The 26,801-nt window shown below is 42.7% G+C and overlaps 1 protein-coding gene across 1 annotated transcript in view; it reads right to left on the reverse strand.

The window, feature by feature from the left end:
• Positions 1-21,334: 21,334 nt before the first annotated feature.
• Positions 21,335-26,801, reverse strand: part of ajm1 (apical junction component 1 homolog) — a 38,993-nt gene continuing 33,526 nt past the window's right edge. The window contains exon 2 of the mRNA XM_075456212.1: positions 21,335-26,445. Within this exon, the coding sequence (XP_075312327.1) occupies positions 23,113-26,391 (3,279 nt within the window). The 5' untranslated portion in view covers positions 26,392-26,445 and the 3' untranslated portion in view covers positions 21,335-23,112. The remainder of the gene's footprint in view (positions 26,446-26,801) is intronic.

The raw sequence follows: 26,801 nt of genomic DNA on the forward strand, positions 1-26,801 counted from the left end.
ATTATCAGTGCTTTATTTAGAATAAATCGCAAATCCCTTAATGTTACCCTTTCTTTCAAATAAAAGGTATGCTTGGTAGTTCTATATGAAACCTCTACCAGTAACACAGTTATTTTATTTGTTATGAACTGATTTGTTATCCGACTTACTCACAAGCATCTGAGACAATTAACTGCCCATAGTGTCACAGTGTGAGAGAGATCCCAAACGGACACGGCAGGAGGGTTAGGCTTGTGAGTTTTTACTCCGTGGCTCCCCTCCTACGTGACTGATCAGCCACCATGGAGTTTGGAGCCAGGGGGGTGCACTCTACAACTCAGGACCCGGCTGATGGCTGCTGCATGTAGTGGTATGGTCTTGGAGTAACTCAGGAGGCCGTGGGAAACTGCGATTTTGAGTTGTTTCAAGTGGGTGCAATAGACACAGGGTCCATACAGGTGTGTGTTATGTGCTGCAAAAGAAGGGAGAGCAGAAGAAAAATTATTCAATTTTATTAAACATATATTAAAAATGAATATAAATTTTTCAAAATGCGGAATGTGAACCCCGGTCATGGTTAGGCGTGCAGTCCTGTGACACCGCCTGGTCCTGTTACCTTAGGGTTAGAGTTCAGTGCAAGGGAAGGTTATACATCACTCAAACATTGTTGAAAGTATTAACTTGGTTATAAAAAATTTAAAAAAAAATCAAAATGTGGCATGTAAAGCCCGTGCAGTCCTGTGACACCGCCTGGTGCTGTTACCTTAGGGTTCAGTGAAAGGGAAAGGTTATCTGCATAGGCTACACAAAAAAATTAGCTCAATACACCGGAAACCTCTGGGTCCTGTGTCAAAAGTGGAAAAGTGTCCAAGTTGCCATCTATTTTCATAAAAGCTTTTCTATCTGCTACCTGTATGCCAGTCATTTCCATAATGTTGTGGCAGAACCGGTCGCTGAAGTTGTTCCTGTGGAGTAATGCTGTACCATCAGAACATAGAAACCAGCAGCAAGTTGCATTAAAGAATTGTGAGCATGCAAACTGAAAAAGCGATTGATCCCTCTTCATAAATTTGGTATTCTGTATTGTGGCTTATTGTTGAGGTTTTGTAACGCCGTTAGTCTGGAGATGCCAGTTGCATTTCCACTCTACCAGGAAGCTAAGCTAGTTTTTCTTAAACAATTTCAGGACTAATTCATCAGTGGTGTACCACAAGGTCGCAGATCTCTCTCGACACGGCAGGAGGGTTAAGCGTAGTCGTCCATTGTTCCGTCACGTCAACTTAAAGGGGAACTCCGGGGCATTTGAAGCGCGTTTCCATTGCTAGAGGTTGTCAAATACTGATAGTAGGACACAGAGAGGTGCAAATCTGCGCTCCCTGTGTGGAGATCGTGCTGTTCGGCAGAGGTGGAAAGTAACGAATTACATTACTCGCGTTACTGTAATTGAGTAGCTTTTTTGTGTACTTGTACTTTTTTAACTACTTTTTAAAATGTGTAATTTTACTCTTACTTAAGTACATTTTCTTTCAAGTAATGTACATTTTACAGCACAAGCGTTACTGAGTAAAAAAAAAATTCGCGTTCTGGTAATGAATTATTATGGGATGCAAATACTGAACGTTGTGCCCCTGCGCCGGTATGGCTCTAGAATTCTAGCCTACTATAAAGAGTGTTGGCGCGTGCGAACTGTCACTCACTCAGGCTACGGCTACACGAAAACGAAACAAGGTTTTTTTTGAAAACGGGTACGAAAATTCTTGCGACCACACGGAAACGCGCTGCTGTAAAGACTCAGGTCCAGACGAAAACGGATGAAAACGATGAAACGATGCAGTACACACGCCACTGTGTCACGCCACGCTGTGAGACAATAGAGAAGTGTTAAAATTGGCTCACAGCGTCAACGTTTGACGGACGCAAAAACGTTTTAGCTGTAACAATGGAAACGAAACGAGGCCGTTTTCAAACTTTCCCACTCTGGAACCCGTTTTCAAAAACTATCGTTTTGGGGTAGTGGGAACGCCGGCTCCGTGTGGCCACAACAGCGAAACGATAAGAAAAAGTATCGTTTACAGTGAAAAACGTTTTCGTGTAGCCGCAGCCTCAGACGAGGATGGCAGAGTCAGACATGGAGGCGGACAATGGAAATACGGAGAGCAGTTCTTCTGACCTAGTGCACCCCTGGCCCTATCTGAGTAAGATGTTTAGCTTCACGGAAAAACGGGGTGATAGTTATGTTATGGAGTGCACACTATGTGTACCAAAGAAGTCCAAAATTTCGGCTTACAAGAATTCGACATCTAATCTGCGTAAGCACGTTGAGGTAAGTCATGTTTCTCGTTCCCTTTCCATGTTTAAACTGACAAGGCTAGGAGTCCTAGCCATGTCCCGAAAACTGTGTATGATACTGCTAATATAATATTGAATTAGCAACCTGTTGTTGGCACTGTAACGGCAATTAGCTATGCCAACTAATGTGCTTATTCAGCTGGCTAATAGTATGAGCACGTCCGCTTGCTAACCTGCCGTTATCCGTCTTACCCACTGACCTCGAGAACTATTGGTCCTACCACATATACGTCCATCAGGCCAGAAAGAATATTAAACAAAACAAATAAGCCCAATGTTTGAATTGATAACCGCAGATATGTAAACTGTCAGGGGTAGCCAATGACGATTTTCGGTGCTGAAACCAACTGTCTTTGTAGCAGTGACATTGGGCTTATCATGTGTTCACGAACGATTGGTGCAAACAGGCAAGCAAGGAGATTTCGGCGCCACAGTTGACTTTCACATTTCTTGTATAATGGTACCGTCTCACTGCACTGCTGCCTTGGGGCGCCATTTGGGGCTGCCCCCTTGCATGGGTGAGGTATAAATGCAATTTTGTTGTGTGCAGTGAACACTGTGTGCTGTGTCACAATGACAATGGGAATTTGCCAGGTGGGCTTTCGATGTCCCATGTGGGCTTCACAGTAGAGGCAGAAAACACAGATTGTGAAAAAGTAACTTTTTACTTTTACTCAAAGTACATTTTAAATTATTTACTTTTTACTTTTACTTGAGTAGATTTTTTGACTGGTAAATATACTTGTACTTGAGTACAATTTCAACAGAGTAACAGTACTTGTACTTGAGTAAAATATTTTTGTACTCTTTCCACCTGTGCTGTTCGGACACCCTGTCATGCGAGGCTAATACGTGGTGGCTAAGGGGCAAGCGCTAACCCTTCCACGTAAAACAACAACTTGCACACTGCAGAAACGTCACACCACTTTATAAACCATCCGACAATAAAGTCACAAGCCTTACCATCAAAACCATATGCATGGTTCTCACATTACTGGCATGGGGACGTTACAAAACAACTTTATAAACAGCATGTCACTTACCTCTTGTCGGTAGGCTCACGCATGTGAAAGCCCAAAAGAGTCAATGGACGATAATCTCATAAACAAAACAATTATCTTCTCTAGAAAAACTGCGCTCAAGTATTTAAAACATTACAACAATATTACTGGGCATGTATTGTTGCAATGTTTTAAATACTTGAACGCAGTTTTTCTAGAGAAGATAATTGCTTTGTATATGTGATTATCGTCCATTGACTCTTTTGGGCTTTCACATGCGCGAGCGTACAACTAACCGGTGAGTTACATGCTGTTTATAAAGTTGTTTTGTAACGTCCCCATGCCAGTAATGTGAGAACCATGCATATGGTTTTGATGGTAAGGCTTGTGACTTTATTGTCGGATGGTTTATAAAGTGGTGTGACGTTTCTGCAGTGTGCAAGTTGTTGTTTTACGTGGAAGGGTTAGCTCTTGCCCCTTAGCCACCACGTATTAGCCTCGCATGACAGGGTGTCCGAACAGCGCGATCTCCACACAGGGAGCGCAGATTTGCACCTGTCTGTGTCCTACTGTCAGTATTTGACAACCTCTAGCAATGGAAACGCGCTTCAAATGCCCCGGAGTTCCCCTTTAAAGGAATGGTTCGGCATAAAATGATCATCTGAGCATCACATGGTCATGCCACATAATTTATATGGGTGAAGCAGTGGGCCTACATCCGGGTCAGACTAGGAGTTGGAACTACCGGTGATGCCTCAAAAAACACTAGCCAGTGAAAGGCTGTGTGGTCCGATGAACTTCTCTGTGCCTCGGTTTGCTTGATGAGGCCTTTGTTATGACACAGCTGAAGTATGTAGCGCTTTTGAGCTTGTTTATCGCGGAAAAACAACCGATTTCTTATATTTTCCAAGTTGGCCCCGTACAGTTGCATTGGCTGCGTTTCTAACAAAACACTTCAAAATAGCCAACTTCGGAATGCCGCGGTCTTTCGGAGAAAGGCTCATCACCCATATAAATTATGTGGCATGACCATGTGATGCTCAAATGATCATTTTACGCCGAACCATTCCTTTAACTCGCCGGATTGGATGCCTAGTGTCGCCGTGTTGCTACTACAGAGGGGCGTGTATACGAAGTTGTAGATAGAACATACGGTAGAATGGCTCCGGGGGAAAGTAAATAAGTTGTGATTTTAACCAACCGAAGTTTCTCCCTCTAAAAATTTGAGTTTTGGAGGGAAATTAATGTGTATAAATCGTCAGCAATGGAACATTATTTCATATTGCACCATGGATGTGGATCTGCGAGCGAGGAGAGCTGCTGCTGCGACACAGGAGATCTCCTTCTCGCTGCAGCACCTGCCCCTGCACCTTTTCTCTGATTTTAAAAATGAAACATGAACAAGACATCTTGTGAAAACATGGCCATGGGTGTGATTTGGTTCTTTTGTTGAAATGAATGCCTATCACAATTATTGATAACGTTTAATCCACTACTCCACCTCTGCCCATGAAAGAATTTGATGCACTGGATTGAACCTCTATTCCTTGATGGTCATTACTTTACTGCAAAAGTGGAGATGCTCACACAATTGCCTGATGTTTTAGGTGTGTTTATTCGCCTACAATCGTTTTAGCACAGCCATTCTGGCCACTGCTGCTGTTCATTTTGCCCGCAATAGCAATGACATGAGCAATACCCGAAACGTTCAGGGGTGAATAAACAAAGGGAAAAAAAACTGAGTGATGCCCTTCATTTATTTCATTCATTATTTTACTATACATAACATATCTAGCTCATCACCACAAAGACAACCAGGGGAATGACCTAGCCATTTACATTAGCATACATTACTGGCCATGATGTTTGCAAGGTGTACAGTTCACACAGATGTCAACCCACCAGGGACACCCACAATCTCCTTTACTTTACTTTTTTATTTTTCAGGACATTGCACATTAATGAACATATACATAGTGTACATACATGTAAATGTGCCAGATTTTAGCACAAATGCTCATTTCCATCTGGTGTCCAAATAGGCAGGCTTGGTGGAGCAAAGAAATTAAAATCAAAGACAAGCATTACAAACAAGAACACTGTTAGTAACAAAAGAAATGGTACAAATACAAAAGCAATAAGCATGTTAATAGAAACAAAGAGACCCCAAAATAGGGCTATGTATTAGTGATGTGCGTGTATGCATGTGAGCGGGTTCAAACTAGTGGTGTGTACATGTTTGTTGAGCTCGAAGCCACGTTTTAATCTGGCTCTTGAAGGTGGCTAAAGAGGGACATTCCCTTATGTGCAGTGGTATTGAGTTCCATAATGCACTGCCTTTAAGAGATAGTGCATTATGGCTAAAAGCAGTTTTCCTAAAAGGAACCTCCACATCTTTGTAAGCCACTGCTCGGGTAACCCGTGTCTGACGATATTTAAAAAAATCCTGTAAACAGGGTGGCGCCAGGCCATGCAAAGTTTTATAAAATAAGCAGCTGTAAGAAAATTTACAGAAATTGTCAAAGCTCAGTAGATTGTACTTATCTAAAATGTTACAATGGTGGTAAGAAAGAGTTTTTTTATCTAAGATTTTGAGTGCTTTTTTAAATACAATCTCCACTGGCTTGAGTGTGGTAGACCCCACCATAGTCCAGCTTGTGATGCAATAACTTAGGTGAGAAAAAATCATTGCATGTAAATATGTCAGGGCAGCACTATCGGACATAGCACCTCTAATGTGCTTAAAATTATGAAGGTGAAATTTAATTTTATTAGTTATCATGTTTATATGTTTTTTTAAAAGAAAGATTGGAGTCTAGAATGACTCCTAGATATTTAAAATCCGTGACCACTTCTAGTTTTTCCGTACCTAAAGTAACACCAGGCAGAGCCATAAGACGGGAAGGTTGCTTGGACAGATACATGCAGACAGTTTTTTTTGCATTCAATATGAGACATGATCTGTTTAGCCATGTTTGTATCTGTGTAAGAGATGTAGAAAGTACACGTGCTGCTTCTGCAGGGTCTTTGGCTTTGGTGAAAATGACTGTGTCATCAGCATAAAGCTGGACATCAACATGTGGACAATATTCAGGTAAATCATTAATGTAAAGAGAAAATAAAAGGGGTCCCAGAATGGACCCCTGGGGGACCCCTACTGGACAACTTATGAAGGTGGACCTAGAACCATCCACAGACGTACATTGTTCTCTATTTGACAAGTATGACTGGAACCAAGTTATAGATTTAGCAGAAAAATTAAAAAGAACAAGTTTTGATAATAATACTTTATGGTTAACAGTATCAAATGCTCTTTTTAAGTCCAAGAAGATGGCCCCAACACAACCATTTTTATCTAGGTGGCATTTGTTCTTTTCCATGAACATGGCCAGTGCAGTCTCAGTAGAATGGTGAGGACAAAACCCAAACTGCATTGGGTGCAGAGGTGTTCGACTATTACTGAGGTAATCAATGATTTGTTTACAGACCCATTTTTCAATAATTTTTTAAATGACAGGTAAAATGCTGATTGGTCTATAATTGTTCATATCAGTTTTATCGCCTGCTTTAAATACAGGAATAACAGAGGCCAATTTCCATGCCTTAGGGACAGTGGAATTTTCTGTAGATAAGTTGATGAGGTGCGTGAGTGGGGGTGCAAGCACCTCTTTGTGTAATTTTAGAAAGTTAGTATCAAGACCATAAACATCTTTAGCTTTGGAGTTGTTCAAGGCAGTTATGATCTTGATAATATCTTGTTCTGTAATTTGTTGGATGTAAAAATTATTTTCATTGTCAGTGTGATCACTCAACAGCTCAGAGCCCCCAGTGAGTGTGAATTGCTTGACAAGGTCCTCTATGGATTTAATAAAGAACGAGTTAAGTTCTTGACATAGGACAGCGGGATCACTTACTAGCTGATTATCAATTGTTAATTGTAAACCTTTGTTTTCTTGTTTAGGACATTTCCCTGTCAGTTTATTAATACTTTGCCATATTTTTTTACCGTCTCCCCTGGCATTGTCAATTATCTTAATAAAAAAATTTGCCTTGGCTTTACGTAATTCTGATGTTACTTTATTTCTCGCGCATGTAAAGTTCAGTCTATCTGTGTTAAGCCCAGACTCGACTGATTTTTTGAGTAGCTGATCCCTTTGTTTTACTAGTTTTAAACATTCAGGGTTAAGCCAAGGAAGAGAGTTGGGATTCCTCCTTCCAGGGCGCCCCCTCCTGGAGAAAGAAAGCACAACCTCATTTACTTTTGATAGGAATAAATCACAGCTAGTACTCGCGTCTTTACAGGCCAAGAAGACACTCCAGTCCACATTTTTTAACGCATTATCCACGTTTTCATGTTGGTTATTGGGAATGGTCATAATGTAAGTAGGCCTGTGTTTGTTCTGAGAAGGAAGTTTGTCTGCTCGTTTAAGCTTCCTGGAGAAGAAAATAGCGTTGTGGTCTGAGAGACCTGTTAATAAATTATGAGTGTTTGTGATTCTTTCCGGTCTATTGGTGAACAAAAGATCAATTGTGGACTGCGTACGGCATGTGATTCTTGTGGGTTTCTTTATTAGCTGTGTGAGATTAAAATAGTCAGTTATATGTTTAAGTTTTTTTCTGTCTTGTTTGTTCTCCCAGTTGACGTTGAAATCGCCAAAGAGGAGTATTTCACGTTTATGATTACATGCCGCAAGGAGAGCTTTCAATTGGTCATAAAATTCTGGGCCAGCTGTGGGTTTGCGATAAACACAAATAGCTGTAAGAGACAGAGGTGAATGTCCACACCAATACATTGAAGGAAAATGCCACTGGGAAATTTAATCTCATTACATTGGAACTTGTTCTTTACATACATGAGAACTCCCCCTCCCTTCCCCTGCCCCCTATCTTTTCTGAAAGTTATGTACTCTGGTAATGATACCGCTGCTTCTGGTGAAGAGCTAGTGAGCCATGTTTCAGTTAGACCAATAAAATCAACGTTGGAATTACATAATAAATGTTCAATCTGTTCGCGTTTTGGGACCAGGCTGCGAACATTTAAATAACCCCCAAACAATCCCCCCCTTTTAAAAGATGGGTCCCATACAGTCCTAGCCTGATTCAATGTCCTGAAGAATTTCAATTGTTTATGTTTTTTGATCACTGGGTTTCGAGTCTTACGTGCTCTCATGTGTGGAAGCTGCTCCTCAGCCTGGGGTGGCGTGAAAACCACCCGCCGCGTCGCCCACTCCGAAGTTCTGTCAGCTGAACAGCCAGCCGGGCCGGGGCTGACTGGGATCTCCTGCGCCTCCTTTACGCTGGCAGGAACGGATGGTAGTTCTAGCAACATGGTGGCAGGAGCACCGACAACAGGCAATCTCACCCTCCTCAGCGGGCACTCCACCGACCCCCCCCATGAGAAGCCAAGGCAGCTCCGATGGCGCTGGAGGTGGGCGTTTCCGTGGTAGTCAGGCCCTGACACGGGGCGAAGTTTGTTTGTGTGATGTGGCCCCGGGTTGATCTCCACATCTCCAGCCATCAATACCATGAAAACCAGATGTAAAAGTCCCACAGCTTTACTGGCTGACTTCGCTTGCCCGTGTAGCGTAGATGACACCCTGGCTCGCCCATTGTCCAGGTTAGCGGAGTACAGGAGAAACTGACTTCCGTATGTTGTAACGTGAGTCTTGTTTTCAAAGGATAGACGTTGCCTTGTGGTTATTAAAGGTAGACATACAATAAAAACTGTGTTAGCGATCCACTTCGAGGATAGTGAAGGCCTTGTGGTGGTTTTTGCCGTGTTAGGCAGCACACACGGAGCACCTGCCGACCCGCGTGTGTGCTCGGCAGCCATCTCCATCCGCCACCTTCCTCCACTCCTCGTCTTTCATGTTGGTATCCCTGTATGATGGCAGGGATAGATCAAATAAAACGGGGAACCCGCTAACCGCTGTAATTAAACACTCCTCCATCTTTTTTTTTTTCTCCGCGATGCTTTCGTCACGACAAACCTATCATGACACGCCTACATGATCTACTGTCATTGGGTAACGCACTACGGCTGCCGTGGAAAATTTGCATAAACTTCGAGCGAGCCCAACTTTTTGACGTGCCGCAGGTCCCCCGCTCGCCATGCATGCTTTGCAAGCACGGCGACAACGATCTGCCGGATTTCATTGAAAATGAACTGAATGCGTTGGATACGGCTTGCGTTGACGGAACAATGGACGACTAGCGTTGGCTCTAGCATGGTTGCCGCGTCTGCTAGCGCGAGCGATGTTGACAATTTCGTGCCGGCTGTATATAGTGGCGCAAGTCGTTGCGCCAGTAGTTGCAATTTTCTCCGTCACAGAGGTGGCGCTGCTACGTGAAGGTTACCGCTACTCTACAACCACAAAAGTGGAGAAGAAAACAATGAAGAGCAGGAATACTGTCATTAATGATACTGCTGCAGTATTCGGATCATTTTAATTTTTTAATTCAGTTAATAGAGGTGAAGGTCTGAAGCCCCCGGCATCACCACTTTTTGAGTCTCAGCCCTCTTTTTTGCCTTCACGTATCTGTCCCGTAGCTTCTTCCACACATTCTTACAGAACTCTCCCTCTTTCCCCAAAGTTCTGCCAATCTATGTCCACCAGTTTGGGGAGTTTACGTGCTCCCTGTGCTGTTTCACTGCAGTTTCGTACAGCTGTCTGTACAAACGCACCTCCTCACTGAGCCTGGTCTCACATCGGTCCATCCGGTTTTTCGTTGGTGGCGCCGCCAAGTTACAAAAATCGACTGGTGCACGACAACGTGCTGCGCCGTCTTTTCAAGGGAAGCGCCAGGCCTGATACGTCATTTTGACGTCACGGGCCGCCACCGCCGTGACAGGCGCGGCAACCATGCTAGCGCCTTTAGGGTTAGAGTTAGGGCTGGACCCTAACCCCGGTGTTGGACAGAGGCCCCGCAGCTCTGTGCGTCTCTTCCTGGACAGTTTGCGTCATATGCTGCTGCACTTTGAGTTTAAAGGCTGATCCCTTTCAACAGCCAAGATGCTGAGGTGATGCATTCTCCCTTGTGACTGTGGACCTTAAGTATGGAGCCGTCTCAATACTCTGAAAGATCTCAGTTTACGTTGTCGACACAACAGAGAAAACAAATCTCTCACCTCCCTCCACTTCATTCTCAGTTCTCCTTGTTGCTTCTGACTCTCCTCTGTGAGAATTTCCTTATGTCCATGACCATGATGACGGCAATGCATCAGTGTGTAGGGGTTCATACAGCCTACTACGCTTCGATTGGTAAAATGTGGGCTACTCTCCTCTGATAAAAGACGTGCGGGCCGCAGTATCTTGCCTTCCAACTCTGATTTTGCACTACGCGTCACACACGGTCCATTCGCTGAACATGCACAGACGCACCCAATGCCTGCGAATACAACCTCTTCACTTCATTCTTTGGTAGGCCTGTGAAGGCTAAAGTAGGTTACATGGTTGAAATAGGGAACATCATGTCAGTGTTATTCTTCCTTGGCACATCAGTCTTAGCGTAGTCTGAAGGATGTAGGCCTATATGGGAGCTTTTACAGGGGCACGTGCTCCGGTAAAAAGTGTCTGGTGACGTGCCTACTCTGGGGTATAGTTTCCACTATGCAGTCCAGTACGGGTCGGGTCGCTTTGGGGTCAGCTTGCGTTCCCACTGTACAAAGGGGACCCTCAGGGGTGGGCAGAGTGCGTGCCCGAAGCGTAAATAGCAAATAACATCCATAATTTGGAACCACCGCCAAGCTTCTTCAGCTTAATGCCGCACTGGCTCGCGGTCCGGTTGAAACCACTCTCAATCAGCTGGAAAACTTTTTGGTTTGTCCCAGCGCCATCGAGCTGCAGAGCCTGGAACCGGTCCTGTGTGCTGGGGACCCCAAGCAGAAGGGTTACAGACATGGTAACGGGTTCCATGGTAACGGGTTCCATGGGAGCGGTACGCTTTGGTAGTGGAAACACTGAAATAAGCGAACCGTTCCAACCCGACCCGTACCGGACTGCGTAGTGGAAACGAGGCTGTTGAGCTGCTGTCTGAACAGCCTTTTGGCACATTCATGCACATTAATACATGGACTCCACTTCCTCTCATTGAATGAATAGAACTGTTTCTCGTATTACGATTGTTACAGTTCTCAATAAAAGCTTTCTGTTTGTTGTTATTACTGTTGGTCTGATCAATTCGTCCTCTAATAAGAGCAAGAACTGTGAATAATCCTCCGGAACTAAAGTTAGAAACTGACAACCTGCTGCTCAGTTTGTTCATATCAAACAAAGGTCCACGAAAGCCGCTTAGTTTCAGACTAATTTCAATCATTTAGTCTGTAAAACAGTTCCAATCATTCCACCAACATCATCCGTATTCTTTGACCGAATCATTTAAAATATTTCGCAGTTACCTGGTGCCACCATCTGGTGGCGCCGTTGCATTACAGTGGTGACTTCCGTGTATCTCTGTCTTCATAAATGACCTTAAACATTCGTTTTTTACATCATAAAAGCAGACAAAGGAAGCCCAACCGAACACGTGGGACAAAAAGGAAATGCCATCATGTAGAGGATGTCACGTTTGGTGGTGTGCGTGACAATTAACTGCCCAGAGTGTCACAGTGTAAGAGAGAGATCCCAAACTGTGTGCGTGGCGTGGAGAAGGTAGGACACGGCTGCAGATATTTCCGAACAAAAAAAAACTCGATTTCTTTCCAAGGAGAACAAAAAGCACGGCTGTGATTACAAAAACTAAACTATGAAAAACAAAAACTTGACCATGATAAAACAAAAGGACAAACTTGACTTGGCATGAACAACTGTGGCAAAGGAGCATGAACGGTGAGGATCTGGCAAAGTGAATGAGGAAGCCTGGAAACTAAATACTGGGGGAGTGATTGGTGAGTGGGTGCAGCTGTGGGGAAAAACACAGGTGACGTGAGTTAGGGTGATGGCAGGGCAAACAAAGCATGGCAAAAACTAAACAGGAACTTTAAACTTAACAAAACTAAAACATGACAGAAACCTAAAACATGACCAGACTGTAAAACATGGGAAAACTAAACGGACCTAAAAACATTACCAAAACTAACAGACATGACAGAGGAAAAGGTTCCATTGGAAAATTTTACAAGCCAGAAATAACTGAAGCAATATCTGTAAATGTCCATATTTGGTTCTGTCCACCTGAATGTAGGCCTATGCCTGACTTACCATTTGCATAAAGTAGGACAGCAAAAGGGTAGAGACTTAAAAATCAAAAGGCTGATTTATAGTTGTGGAACGTATCATGTGGTTGTACATGTGACTTTAGCTGATCCACGGCTGTGTGAAATATAACCACTGACTACCTATCTGCAGGTAGTTTGTTTGGTAAGACATCTTTTACATTTGTAAGCACAGTGTTTCAGTCTTTTGCCACAAAATCTTTGCCTTTGACTCTACTGTTTTCATTGGGTTACAGCAGATAATACTCAAACTACACATTTAACCAGCAGAAAGCATCATTTACAATGACACATCAAGTCTTGCATCATGCGACTCTGGTAGCTGTAAAAGGCAGCCAGTGTGGCATAAAAGAATCAAATAGTTATACAGAATAAAATAAACACAGATTTCTATAAATGCATGTCCAGTTAAATAAAAATGTAATAAATAGTTACAAACACATGAAAGTTCCCCCTAAGAGGTAAGTAGTTTAATGTTATTCTGCTTACCAGCAAAAAGATGGAGGAAGAAATAAGGAAAAGACAGCATTTTATTTCTCAACATTTATTGGGGGTCCTAGCAGCGAAGCTGCAGGAACCCATTGAGATAGTAACTTTTCCTATTATTATTATTGATCAGTTTCCGCTGCAATTGAAGTCTATGGCAGCCCCATGAACGCAATGGGAGAAAGTTGTGAAATTTGGCACACGTAATCAGCCAAGTGCCAATCACAAACTCAAGAATTTTGATGGCCCAAGAGCGTACTCTCTAGCGCCACCAACACGCCAAAGTTCAAAGTGCATTCAGCCTAATAACTTTTGACTACTTGGTCCAAATTTCATAAATGAGGCATCGTTGGAATCCTTGGATCATGACGAGTCCAACGCACCCTATGACGTCAATTTGCGTATGCCTAGATTTTCCGCCATTTTGAATTTAATCAAAAAGCTTAAAAAAGCATTTCAGGTCACAGAGATTGTCCAATTTTCACGAAACTTGGCACTCTTAAGTCCAAGCCGCACAAAAGTTATCGTGTGGATTTTTTAATTAGGCTTCCGTTTTTCCATAAAAGCCAATCAAACTTGAGGTTGATGCCCCCAAACCGGAAGTGAGACCATATCTTGGCAACCATTTGATGTTATGACGTCAAACTTATAACACAGACTCAAGACTATGACTGTAAGAGGCCAAGGAAGTTTGGTGACGTTCGGCCTATAGGTGGCGCTATATGTAGCCAAAATGCATTTTTGCTCGCATCTATGGACCACTTTGTCCAAATGTCACAAATGAGGTACCAATGGAATCCCTGGATACAGACGAGGTCAACGCATCTCATGACGTAATCTACGCCATCTTGGATTTTCCGCCATTTTGAATTTAATCGAAAACCTTCAAAAAACATTTCAGACCACTGAGATTGTCCAATCTCCACGGGACTTGGCACATAGAATCTTCAGACCAAGCCGCACATAAGTTATCATGTGGATTTATTTACTTCACTTCCGTTTAACCGCGACAGCCAATCAAACTCTACGCCGACGCGCAAACGGGACATTTGGCCGTATCACTGCGATGCATTGATGTATTGATGCCAAACTTGGTGCATGGACTCACGACGCCTTCCTGAGCAGCCCAAGCCTTGCCTATTGTGCCATTCTGCTAGGACCCCCATATCGCTGCTTGCAGCTATATTTTTTCTTGATATTTGTGCATATCAGATCTTTAGTGATCAAGACATCTGATTCACAACTCTCCCATCCCTCATAGGCCTGTAGACATGTAACAGGGATTCATCTGTTCGCCACCAACCCCCCACCGGAGGGGATATGTGGCCGTACTGTCATGTGTAACCCAAGAGTTAAAAGTACTCTAAATATGCTTAAAAAAAAAAAAACTCTACAGCAGAAAAATGAAACATTTTAGAATATTTAAGATGGTAACAGCTGCTGCCACCTGCAAGCTTCTTTAAGTGAACAGAGGTAAAAAGCCACAAAAGACTAATCAAATAAAACATCAATAAAATATGCAATAAAGCTACAAAAGTGTCCTTCTGAATAAGGAGTCTCATGCAGGCTTTGTGTTGCTGCTCTGTCAGAACGCACCAATCATGAAGGTAAATGGACTGTACTTGTATAGCGCTTTTCTAGTCCAGCTGAGCACTCTTTAAACACTACATGCCACAATCACCCTTTCACTCACACAGCACGTCTTAGTCCATACAGCTACGTGCTTCCCAGCACGTTCACACACATTCATTCACAGATGGATGCATCGGTTGGCAACGTGGGGTTCAGTGTCTTGCCCAAGAAAGTGACCCGGGGAAGCCGGAGTCGAACCACCGACCTCCTGATTGGTGGGCGACTGCTTAATGAAGGCTGAGCAGGGGTACCATCCTCTTCCGAAGCCGTTTTCACACATGAACTCTGGACATTTTCAGGGGAAAGTCCAAACAATTTCACACAGGATTTTTCTGCAGCTGCTGTTCACACAGGCACATGGCAGCTTTCTGCTGGAGCTCCACCATCCTGGCTGGAAATGTGAGGGAGAAGGGCGGGGAAACTGCTCCCCAGAGAGTGCAGAGATGATGCTGTGGAAATCAGGGTTTTCTTCATAAAATGTTGAAAATAGTTGATAAAGCTCTTTATTGTGTATAAAAGTCAGCTGAAAGGACAAGCTCTCAACAGCACACACACTCACACAGAAAAATGTGATTTGGAGCATAGCCACCTTCATCTGCAGCAACACACTGATGCTGTCAAAGATTGAAATGAATTAAGCCGGTTTCGGTTGGGTAACCTGAGTAACCTAAACTGTTTTACCTGCTATTAACCGAAACATTGATTCAGCCTCATAAATGGTTCATTAATTGTTAAGAAGCTTCTTTAAAAACGACATTTTTTTCTGGCTGGGCTTGGGGAGAATGTTAACTCTTCAATGCAGTTTGATAGAAACTTCTAAGCTGAAAAAGACATACTGAGCACTTGTGAGTTTGAAAGCAACTTTGCCGTAAAGAGCTGAGCTTTGTTACTATATCCCTCTTGTTTACCCCTGTTAAAGATATCTAACCAATTTTTCAAGAGGAAAACCTCTTGATTGGTGTTTTTCTCTCCATATAACTAGTTACCTTGTCAGCTGAATAAACTGAGTTTATTCGATTTTTTTAAAATACAAAATGTGTCACAACAGCTTACTTTTGCAGTTTTAGCTAAATTGGATGAAATCTTTATTAGATGGGCTGTCATTGAAGTAGGAATGAAGTATTTTGAAGGTGAAACAGCTTAGAAATTTGATGGGACAGAAACAAATTATAGGATGTTAAAGAAGGGATGATGGTAGCTCAGGAGGAAGAGCAGCCGAATGATCATTTGTAGATCAGAAGGTCGTGATTTGACTCCCAATTTCTCTGGACCCCTTTGGTTTCAGACGGGTCCTTGGGTAAGACACTGATGGGTCTGTCAGTGTGGGAATGTGTGTGATAGAGGAAAAAAGCACTGTATAACCTGTAACATTGTAAAGACTAACACATGAAAACGGGTGAATGTGGCTTGGGTGCTGTTTACACATACCCGGGTATTTTGATAAACGAAGACCTTTCCCTTCGTTTGTGCCTTTCGTTTATACACAAACAGAGTTTTTTCCTCTGAAAACGAGGCATAAAAAAAACTCCGGCAAAAGTGGAGATTTTTTAAAAACTCTGTTTAGCGTTTGTGTATCTGGTTGAAAGAGACAAAAACGGAGTTTTGAGCAATATCCGCGGTAAAAGACCGACGTCCATTGTTTATCTGGCAAGCATGGAGGTACAAGTAATAGCAGCATTTCTGTTTTTAAGAGCTATAGTCGCTTGTGTGCTTTTGAAAATTAAAGTCATACAGTGTATTGACCAACAAAGACGCATTAGGGCTCGGAGGGCAGCAATTGCGGAGCTTCTTTTGGCAGACAGAGCCCGGCCATACCACCGCCAGCGACGGCGATTCTAGGTTAGACCCGGACGGACTGCTATGTGGTGGGAAAATTTTGAAAATGGCCTTGTTGTCCTAGAGGAATGGAGGGAAAATTTCAGGATGTCACGATTCTCACTCCTTTCCCTAGCAGAAATGTTCTCTATTAGGCTTCTGATTGGCTTGTGTGGAATTCTCATTGTTCTAACACTGCCACCGTCAGGCTTGGCGTAATTTAACAGCTCTTGTTAGCGTATTTATGCTGATCAATGTAGACGTGTTTTTTTTTTTAAACGGGGCTGCGTGCACCTAGTTATTTTTGCAAACGAAGGTTAGAAAATATGCGTTTATCAAAATACCCGGGTATGTGTAAACAGCACCTTGTAGTGCAAAAGAGCTTTGAGTGGTCAACTAGACTAGAAAAGAGCGATATGAGCATAGTCCATTTACTATTTAATGGTGTGGGCAACTATCAAATACAATGTCAGCCTAACACTGCCCAGCCTCAGTGCATCCCACTAGGTCCATATTGGTGGGAGAGTAAATAGAAAACTATTTTCGGAGCAAACATTAGGGAAGACTTTCATTAGGATTCGTTGGCCTCTGTTTCCTGTGCTGTCATGTGAAGGGTCCGGTTTTCTCCCTGACACCGACTCTTCCACCTCTCACACAATCTCAACAGTGACTCTCTTGGAACTGACCAAAGGTTCTTTCCAGACTCAGAGCTACCAAACAAATGATTCTCTCAACACTGCTAATGCTGTTTTTACGTTTGTTCAATTCCTAATATGAGAGGGCTCCACATCTGATAATACTGATGAAGGATCGGCCAACTTGCCCGAGACTGCTTCTTTCTGGCTGTCGCTGTCTGTCTCAGCCCAGCTCTGCTGTCTGTGTTGCTATTTCCTGTTTATTAGTCATTCTTATCAGAACTTCACTCCTTTCTTATGCAAACCTCATCAAATTGCCTTTGATATCATTATGGACGATTTACTTTTTTTGTGTGTACAACAAGAAGTGTTTTTCTGTTTGTAACTAACCTAGGGCTGCACGGTGGTGTGGTGGTTAGCACCTCACACCAAGCCCTGGCAGCACATCACCCCCATCCTAAAGCAACTTCACTGGCTCCCAGTCAAAGCACGCATCACCTATAAAATCCTTCTCTTGACCTACAAATCTCTCCACTCACTTGCACCTAAGCACATCTCTGATCTCCCACTCCTACTCCCAGTCGCGGCTTCTATGCTCCTCAGACAAGGACCTACTTTCCGTTCCTCGTACCAGACTAAAAACATGTGGAGATAGGGCCTTCTGTTCAGCTGCCCCTACCCTATGGAACAATCTGCCACTTCACATCCGTTCTGCCCCCTATCTACTACAGTTAAAAAAGAATCTAAAAACACATCTCTTCTCCATGTCCTACTCTTCTTAAACCCCCCGGCCCTACCCTTCCCCCCTCTTTTCTCTTGTTAAGCGACCTTGGGTACCCTGAAAGGCGCTATATAAGTCCAAGTTATTATTATTATTATTATTATTATTATTATTATTACATCCTGTGCATCCACCACATCAGAAGACTTTTAGAAACCATGCTCATTTAACCAATGCAATTTCCAAGCTCTCGTTCATTAGCTCCCCAGGATGGAGTCCTGGAGTTGTGATGATTTGGGTTATGCAATGTGGCAGGCCTCTTGGCTTTGTTTGGTAGAAGGGCTTGTAAACCCACAATGATACTACACAATTAGGGATTCTATTACATTTTTGCCCAACTCCAACAAAACATGTTTCAGTAATGCAGACCTTCAGTCCTGTCTTGCTGGACCTCTCTTGGTCTCTGTCTTTAGTGCACATTTAGCTGAGTGGTAGGCGAAGGTTGAATTTGAGATTTAAATCATAATTTATAATAATAATTTTTTTTATACCTTTAATGAGTAAAGACAATAGTGATATTCATCTTAACAATTCACTCTTGGCCAAAAAGAGTTAACCTAGTGCTGCAAATAGCACAGACTACAATATAAAATGATTCAATAAAAATTCATGAACAAAGCTGGGAAATGGTCAAGGTTGCCACACGGACTCATAAAAGAATTAATCAAAAATAGTGTTGGAATAGTGTTTCATATGCCAAAATTAAGCTATTTGACTTTATTACTGTGTTCTGAGCATTAGCTTGTAAGTTCTCAGAGCCTACAGAAAGCTGAATGTATTCATCTGTCAACAGTACTGTCAAACTGCCAGTAGACACAAAAGATGCTGTGCCCCGAGACTTGATGCCCAGCCAAAGGAAGGAGGTCTCTTTCATTTTATCCTGCTGCTTTATATTCTTTTACTGGTATGACCTATATTCAGCATGGACACGCATACACATGCGCCCCTGTCTTTGTGAGGACTATTCCAAAGCCTAACCCTATCCTTAATCAAACCTCAATTCAAACTTCAGCCTGAACCCGAACCAGGACCTTAGAAATGTCATTCTGACTCATTAGGACGGGGTTTAAATAAATCATTATACCGGAAAGGGTTCTATTGAGATTACACAAAGAAGCAGACACATTCCCACAAGTTTTAGGTCCTTGCCAGAAGAAGTTCAAAGATTTATTGAAATTAAGGTGAAGCATGCAGGGCAGGAGGACTGATGGAGGTCATCTTATCTTTAGAATCTGAGGCTCTACCATATTCCACTGTGGTCCCTGGAGAGAAAGAGAGCATGTCCACTTGTTTGATCTCATAGTTAGATATTTTCCTAACAGAGCACTTTGCTCCAAAACTGCAGGTTTACTTGAGGTTCCCAGAGTTTCTAAAAGTAGAATGGGAGGCAGAGCCTTCAGTTATCAGGCCCCTCTCTGTGGAACCAGCTGCCAGTTTGGGAGGCAGAGCCTTCAGTTATCAGGCCCCTCTCTGAGGAACCAGCTGCCAGTTTGGGAGGCGGAGCCTTCAGTTATCAGGCCCCTCTCTGTGGAACCAGCTGCCAGTTTGGGAGGCGGAGCCTTCAGTTATCAGGCCCCTCTCTGAGGAACCAGCTGCCAGTTTGGGAGGCAGAGCCTTCAATTATCAGGCCCCTCTCTGTGGAACCGGCTGCCAGTTTGGGAGGCAGATCCTTCAGTTATCAGGCCCCTCTCTGTGGAACCAGCTGCCAGTTTGGGAGGCAGAGCCTTCAGTTATCAGGCCCCTCTCTGTGGAACCAGCTACCAGTTTGGGAGGCAGAGCCTTCAGTTATCAGGCCCCTCTCTGAGGAACCAGCTGCCAGTTTGGGAGGCGGAGCCTTCAGTTATCAGGCCCCTCTCTGTGGAACCAGCTGCCAGTTTGGGAGGCGGAGCCTTCAGTTATCAGGCCCCTCTCTGAGGAACCAGCTGCCAGTTTGGGAGGCAGAGCCTTCAGTTATCAGGCCCCTCTCTGTGGAACCAGCTGCCAGTTTGGGAGGCAGAGCCTTCAGTTATCAGGCCCCTCTCTGTGGAACCAGCTGCCAGTTTGGGAGGCAGAGCCTTCAGTTATCAGGCCCCTCTCTGTGGAACCAGCTGCCAGTTTGGGAGGCGGAGCCTTCAGTTATCAGGCCCTTCTCTGAGGAACCAGCTGCCAGTTTGGGAGGCAGAGCCTTCAGTTATCAGGCCCCTCTCTGTGGAACCAGCTGCCAGTTTGGGAGACGGAGCCTTCAGTTATCAGGCCCCTCTCTGAGGAACCAGCTGCCAGTTTGGGAGGCAGAGCCTTCAGTTATCAGGCCCCTCTCTGTGGAAGCAGCTGCCAGTTTGGGAGGCAGATCCTTCAGTTATCAGGCCCCTCTCTGTGGAACCAGCTGCCAGTTTGGGAGGCAGAGCCTTCAGTTATCAGGCCCCTCTCTGTGGAACCAGCGGCCAGTTTGGGAGGCAGAGCCTTCAGTTATCAGGCCCCTCTCTGAGGAATAAGCTGCCAGTTTGGCTTCAGGAAGCAGACACCCTTTCCACTTTTAAGACCAGGGTTAAAACTTTCCTTTTTGATAAAGCTTATAGTTAGGGATGGCTCAGGTGATCCTGAAACATCCCATAGTTAAGCTGCTATAGGCCCAGACTGCTGGGGGGCCTCATCTGTCACACCTTTCCTCACTTTACTCTCTTTTTCCCCTGTTTAATTTCTCAAATGATATTATGTACATGTGAGATTAACTTGTGTTTCCCTGTTCCAACAGATATCCTTTGAATGGTGTTACAGTGTTTGTTGTCCCCTCTTTTCTGTCTTCTCAAACCCCAGCTGGTGGAGGCGGATGGCCACCCTTCCTGGTTCTGGTTCTGCCAGAGGTTTCTTCCTGTTAAAGGGAGTCGTTTCTCTCCACAGTCGCCTCAGGCACGCTCAGGACGGGAGATTGGACTGAAGACAAGTTTCAGTGCAATCTGTTGGTTTCCTTAGCTAGGAAATGGTTTTTGAATTGGCTCTGTATGTATGAAATGGATTATTCTGAATGTAATTAATTGGATTTGATTGAATTATGATACAATGAATTGGACTCTAATTGGCTTGAATTGGACTGTATCACTGTAGTGCCTTGAGATGGCATTTGTTGTGATTTGGCGCTTTATAAATAAAACTGAATTGAATTGACACTGACAAGGAGAGAGGTGAATTGTTTCTGTCATTATGAATTTTGAAATTCCTTTGAATACCCTTGAATTTCCCCCAATGGGGATGAACAAAGTATTTTAAACATTTGCTGCCATCCAAACGAGATGTTCTAGAGGAAAGAGGACCACAATGTCTGATCTTCTTTGGAAACTTGGTTGTACGACATTGTCCTGATTCTAACCTCACTTTCTCTTATCCCATTTTTTTGAGTAAAATAAAAAATCACAACATGGCCTAAATAAATATCCCTTTGAAAAAACATCATAAAGCAGTTCCCATTCCATTTATTCAACATGGTTTGTAAATAGACACAGACACGTATGTTGAAAGTATAAAAAATACATGATAACAGGATTTTCTAGACATTTTAGTGAGGTCTCTTATTCGTTGTCTTTGACATGTTAATTAAACTTTGATAACAAAAATGGGAAAAAAAACAACATTTTTTTTCTTACACATTATAATTTTCACTTTCACTAGCCCATTCATCAAGCACTTTATTATCATTATTGTCATGTTAAAATGAGATCAAAGCAGCAAAAACAGAATCACATGCAACCAGCCAACTTTTCACTGTCAAATATATATGCTTCAAGTTTCTTTATGGTTTGTATTACAGACTCAGGAAAGCTGATATTTCAAGGGAATTTCACTAAAAGAGAACAACTTGGTGAGTCTGACTCGGTCAGGTGTCAGATGGGCTAAGTTTTTAAGTAAAAGGAATAACAGTATTTCAAAGTACAATATAGTTTTGCTGAAAGGATTTTTTTTCTTTTCTTTTTTTAAAACTCAGATGTAAGCTTCAACTGTTATTGTGTGCTGTAAGGAAAATTGAGACTTAGGGTGCTACAAGTATAAAGTCAAGAAATACAGTAAACCTAGAAGAACAAAAAGAGAATGAGGCATCATGGTTGAGCGGTAATAAACTTTCAAAATCTTTTGAACTCAATAAGCAAGGTAATTACTGACTTGCTAAAATCGAAACAGACATCATACATGTAATAAACCCAATGCAGCACAAATACACAACTAATTCATTCATTAAACATTTCTGTAGCCCACAATATAGCTACTGTGCCAAATCTGTTCTAAGGACAATAACGCTATAGTTTTATATATAAATATATCCAAAAAGATAACTCATAAACCTTTATGTTAAAAGGAATTGCATGATTTTTTTTTACTAGATAGCTCTCATTATTCACAGTGTTTAAAACTGAACCATACAGGCCGACACCTAAAGTGGGGCTTGTCACTGGCACCATTTTATTTTTCATTCTGGAGGTTACTTTCAAGTCCAGCATTACGCAAGAAATTCTGCAAGAAAGAATTGAAGATCTTCTGATATGAGCTTTTCTCCAAAGTCTTCAAGTAGGAGAGAGGATAAGATTAATTTTCAGTATGGTACTCCTACATTAGCAACATCAAATTTTGTGCCTGTTTTAATGGAGCAAAACTTTCAGTCATAAATATTTGTCTTATGATGGGAATTCACACTGCCACCAAAAGCTTAAACATTTTATCTCAATTTCATCCAATTTTTTTTTTACAGATGTACAACATTATGATATATAGATATACAACAGAAGCTACTCCATCTGCAGGAATGTGATACTTAACTCATGAAACAACTTTGCATAGAAAGTATTTGCTTAGCTAAGAAAATAATGTTTCATATTTCCTGCATGATAAACCTATGAAAATAGTCATGTTGTTGTCACAGATGTGGAAATCGTGTAAAAAGGCAGAGATTCCAAAAAATTCAGTTTGGGTCATCCCTGCCAAAGGGAATTAGTTGTAACAGTACATAACCAGGATATGGATAATTGACTTGGGTTGATATAAAGAATTTACTTAAAATGAAAATAAATACCCAATGTATTGTACTACTCCTGCTCCAGACGGGAAAAAAATTTGATAATACTGACAAAGCAGACACGAATATAAATATTTTTGATAACAAAATACCTACCAACAAATCTTTATAACTGGAGAGATATATGTGTGATGATATGTATGTATATCTATATATACATACATATAAGGTCCACGGTGCATTTATATAATGTCATCAAGGAGATGTGGGGTGCCAACCCAGTCTAATGTCCTGGGCTCTGAGGCAGCCATAATCATGCACATAAACTGTTTACCAGTCCTCTTATCAATTGGATAAATAGTTGTAGGTGTGAACCTTCTGTTACTTTCCACAAACTCACAGAGCTGCTGATACACCTGTGGGTATTCATGGCGTAAGAAAACTCCTCGAATCCTCAACTCCCGCTGTATATTGATAAAACAGATTTCCCGAGCCTTCCGACCCTCCTCTCCTTCTTTGTCAATATCTGCTGTTCCTGGGGGTGGAGTAAGGATAAGTGTTTCCATGTCATTTTCCTTCTTGTGAACCTTTCTCTCTGGGCTAAAGGAAGCCAATGCAACCTTTGCATATTTTCTAACTGTTGGAGCTTGGTTCCTTGGCGATGGGCCATCAGGCAACTGCTCACCGACAGCAATAGATACATTCAAGATGAAACATTCATTTGGGTCATACTCTTTACCAGCTTCCTGCAACTCCTTACAGTACTCACCAAGATTGTCCTTGAAGCTTTCGAGCTCTCGGAGGGAAAGATATGTAGGAGACATAAGTAAACTATTTAAGCCATACTGCAGGAAGTTACTGGATGACGCAGGGTTTGGAAAACCAAGAAAGAGAACTCCCCTACCTCGAGAGAGGTAGCCGACCTTGGCAATACGGGAGAAAGTTTTGTGGACTTCAACCGTCTCCCGGCAGTGTTTGATGATATGGCGACACGTGCTTCCAATTCTTCCATACAAGCAGCTTTCTTTATGAATGTCCCAGTCCTCTCTGCGACAGTTCCGAGAGCAGTAGTAAGTATAACAGCTGTGGCAGGACTTAAAGTATAGACAAGCATTGAATAGTGTCTCTGTTCTTCGACATTTGTTATTAGAACACATCATTGTATCATCCTCATCGGGGCTCTGATCTGGAGAGCACTCTTCTGCACACTTCATTGCATCACTTGAGCCATCCATATCATGAAAAGCATCAGGATTAATTCTGATTGATGTTGGCTGCTTGTCCAGAGGAGGAGGTTCCTCTGTAACTGCCTTTGAGCTTTTTCTGGACAAAGATACGGCTTCCTCTTCATCTATTAACTTCTTTAGTTGGTCCAGAATGTCCTCACTTGCCCTTCTACTAGGTGGCTTGTAATCAGTCACAAGGTCTGCTAGAAGCTCATCAAGCTGTTCAAGGCTTTGCTGAAGTGTGGCATTGTCATGTGCCTTCTCTTTGGTTGAGCTTTCAAAATCATGCAGAGACCTTTCTGGACCCTCAGTGCTTCTAGAGTCAAGAATGTCCCAACTGGCAGACCGTCCTTCAACCTTATTAAGATTCCCTGGTCTGATGTCATTGTCAGTGATTGTTATCTCAGGAGTGACAAACCACAGTTTGCTAGTGGTGCTCTTTGATGTCTCTGTAGGGCTTTTGTCAATAAGTGAGTTATCAGACAATGATAAGGCTGCGTAGCGTCTTGGCGAACTAGAGAGATTGACTACTACTGGTTGCGGTCTGTCACCCGTGGCTGTGGAGGGCTTCCTGGTATCAAGAAGATCATCATAGCTCTGACCTCTCTGCACAGGAAGAGGTTGTTCCCTTTCTACACGTGAGTTGAGAATATTGTCCCAAGATTTTGAGTAAGATTTGGAATCTGTACTAATTTTTTGAGGTTCAACACATGGGCTGGCATACCATGGAGTTAGTACAGGCTCTTGTCGGACTCTGGTTGGAGTGACTTGAGATACATAAGAGGCAGGATTGGTTGAATACCCAGATGCATCTGACCCATACCAGTCATCTGTTTGTGGCTGAATGACTCTTGCATGTCTTCTGCCTTCAGTATAGTATGCCCTTGCTGGAACATGGTGCTCTGGAGGCATTGCATACATGTCATTGGAACAGTAAAATCTTGGTGGAGCAGTCTGAATTTGATATGACCTTGGATCATCGCCATAAAATATTCTTGTTGGAGGTGTCCTAATAATGTATGGCCCCGGTTCATTTGCTGCATAGGGTTTGGTGTACCCTGTCTGCACAGTATATGGATAGGGCTCCATCTCAGCATAATATGGTCTTGTGGCTACAGCATGCACCATTCGAGTCCTTGGATCTTGCACATATTGCACTTTCGGAGTATATGCTTGTCCTGGTGTATAGCTTTCATCATGAAAATAAGAACTTGATTGTGGAGGAGCAGTAGTAACATATCTCCCAGTGTCATCTGCATAAAAAAACTTGGTTGGCACATTAGGACTGGAGTGGGCTCGGCGTTCCCTACCATGGTAATTGCCTGAAGAAGGCATTCTTTGTAAGGGAAGCTCCATGTGTTGTAGGTAACTATTTGGCATGCTGTGTGAATATTGATAAGCTTGCCTACTCTCTGTACCCAATGAATCTGTGGGAGTTGGGGTTCTAGAGTAGGAGAAATGACGTGGTACGGTAAGACTCCTACTTCCTACACTGTGCTGTCTCTGCCAGGGTATGTCCATTTGAGTTGTACTCTGTTTCTGTCCTGAATGATGTAATGCTACGTCATCAGGCTTAATGTCCACTCGACACCTAACATGAGGGCTAGTTGGTGGTTTATCTAGACCTCCATCTTCAAATTTCTCTGAAGCATAGTGAGGTGAATATCTACTGCTGTCACCGATTTGAGGCTGCAACTTAATGGGATGTACTTCATGCATATGAGCTCTTGCTGCTGCATAGGAAGACTCCCTGCGAGGTGATACTTCAGGTCTCCAGCGAGAGTCTTTCGGAGCTCTTTGGGACTCTCTCCCTTTCCTCCCTGAAGATGAGGAACCTTCAAAAGACACGGGAGTGAGGCTGGTCTGGACCCGAGGGGCACTTTTTGACCTGGTCCTTCTTTTGTGTTCAGGGGCAATGACCTCACTGGCCATATCTGTTCCCGCTGATTGAGGAGTTATTCTATGGCTGAAAATGTCTGGAGCAGAAAAGCGATATTTCTGCTGGCGGCCCAAGACATTCCAGGCAACATCTGGGTTGGCTGCCTGCCTTTCAAACCTTCTGTATGGGGATTCCATTAAGTATTTGTCTGATCTTGGTCGCTCCAGTGACTTATAGTCAAAGGTTCGGCAGTGCCTCTTACTGACTTTGTTCTTACTGTCCTCCAGTGTGCTGTAACTTATAGAATCACATTGTTTTGAGGATTGCAATGATCTGTAGTATAAAGTAATTGGAATCACTTTTATATCTTGATGAACAGTTGATACCAGTATGTCAGGCGGATCTGTGCGTGTCATCTTAAAGGGATTCCTTTAGTTTTCTCCATCAAGTTTCTTTAATGTTGATGTTGCCTGGAGGAGCAAAGAAAGAATTCAAGTCAGTAACAAACTATGAATGAAAAAGACATTGTTTATAGATGAATTATGAGCAAGTTAGTTTGAGTTAATCTTTAATCAAATCAAATCAAATCAAATTTATTTATATAGCACATTTCATGTACAAACAGTTCAAAGTGCTTCACATAAAATAAAAGCATTGCAGCAGGGAGTGCAAGAAGCATTAAAAATACATAAAAGAATATAAAAAGAAACAAATAAAATCATTTAAATGAATTTAAAAACAGGCAACAGTCTAGATAAGTTAAAAGATATTTCATGCATAGACACATGAGAACAGAAATGTCTTTAACCTGGATTTAAAAATGTCT

The sequence above is a fragment of the Odontesthes bonariensis genome, chromosome 22 (assembly GCF_027942865.1).
Source record: "Odontesthes bonariensis isolate fOdoBon6 chromosome 22, fOdoBon6.hap1, whole genome shotgun sequence".
NCBI classification, from domain to species: domain Eukaryota; kingdom Metazoa; phylum Chordata; class Actinopteri; order Atheriniformes; family Atherinopsidae; genus Odontesthes; species Odontesthes bonariensis.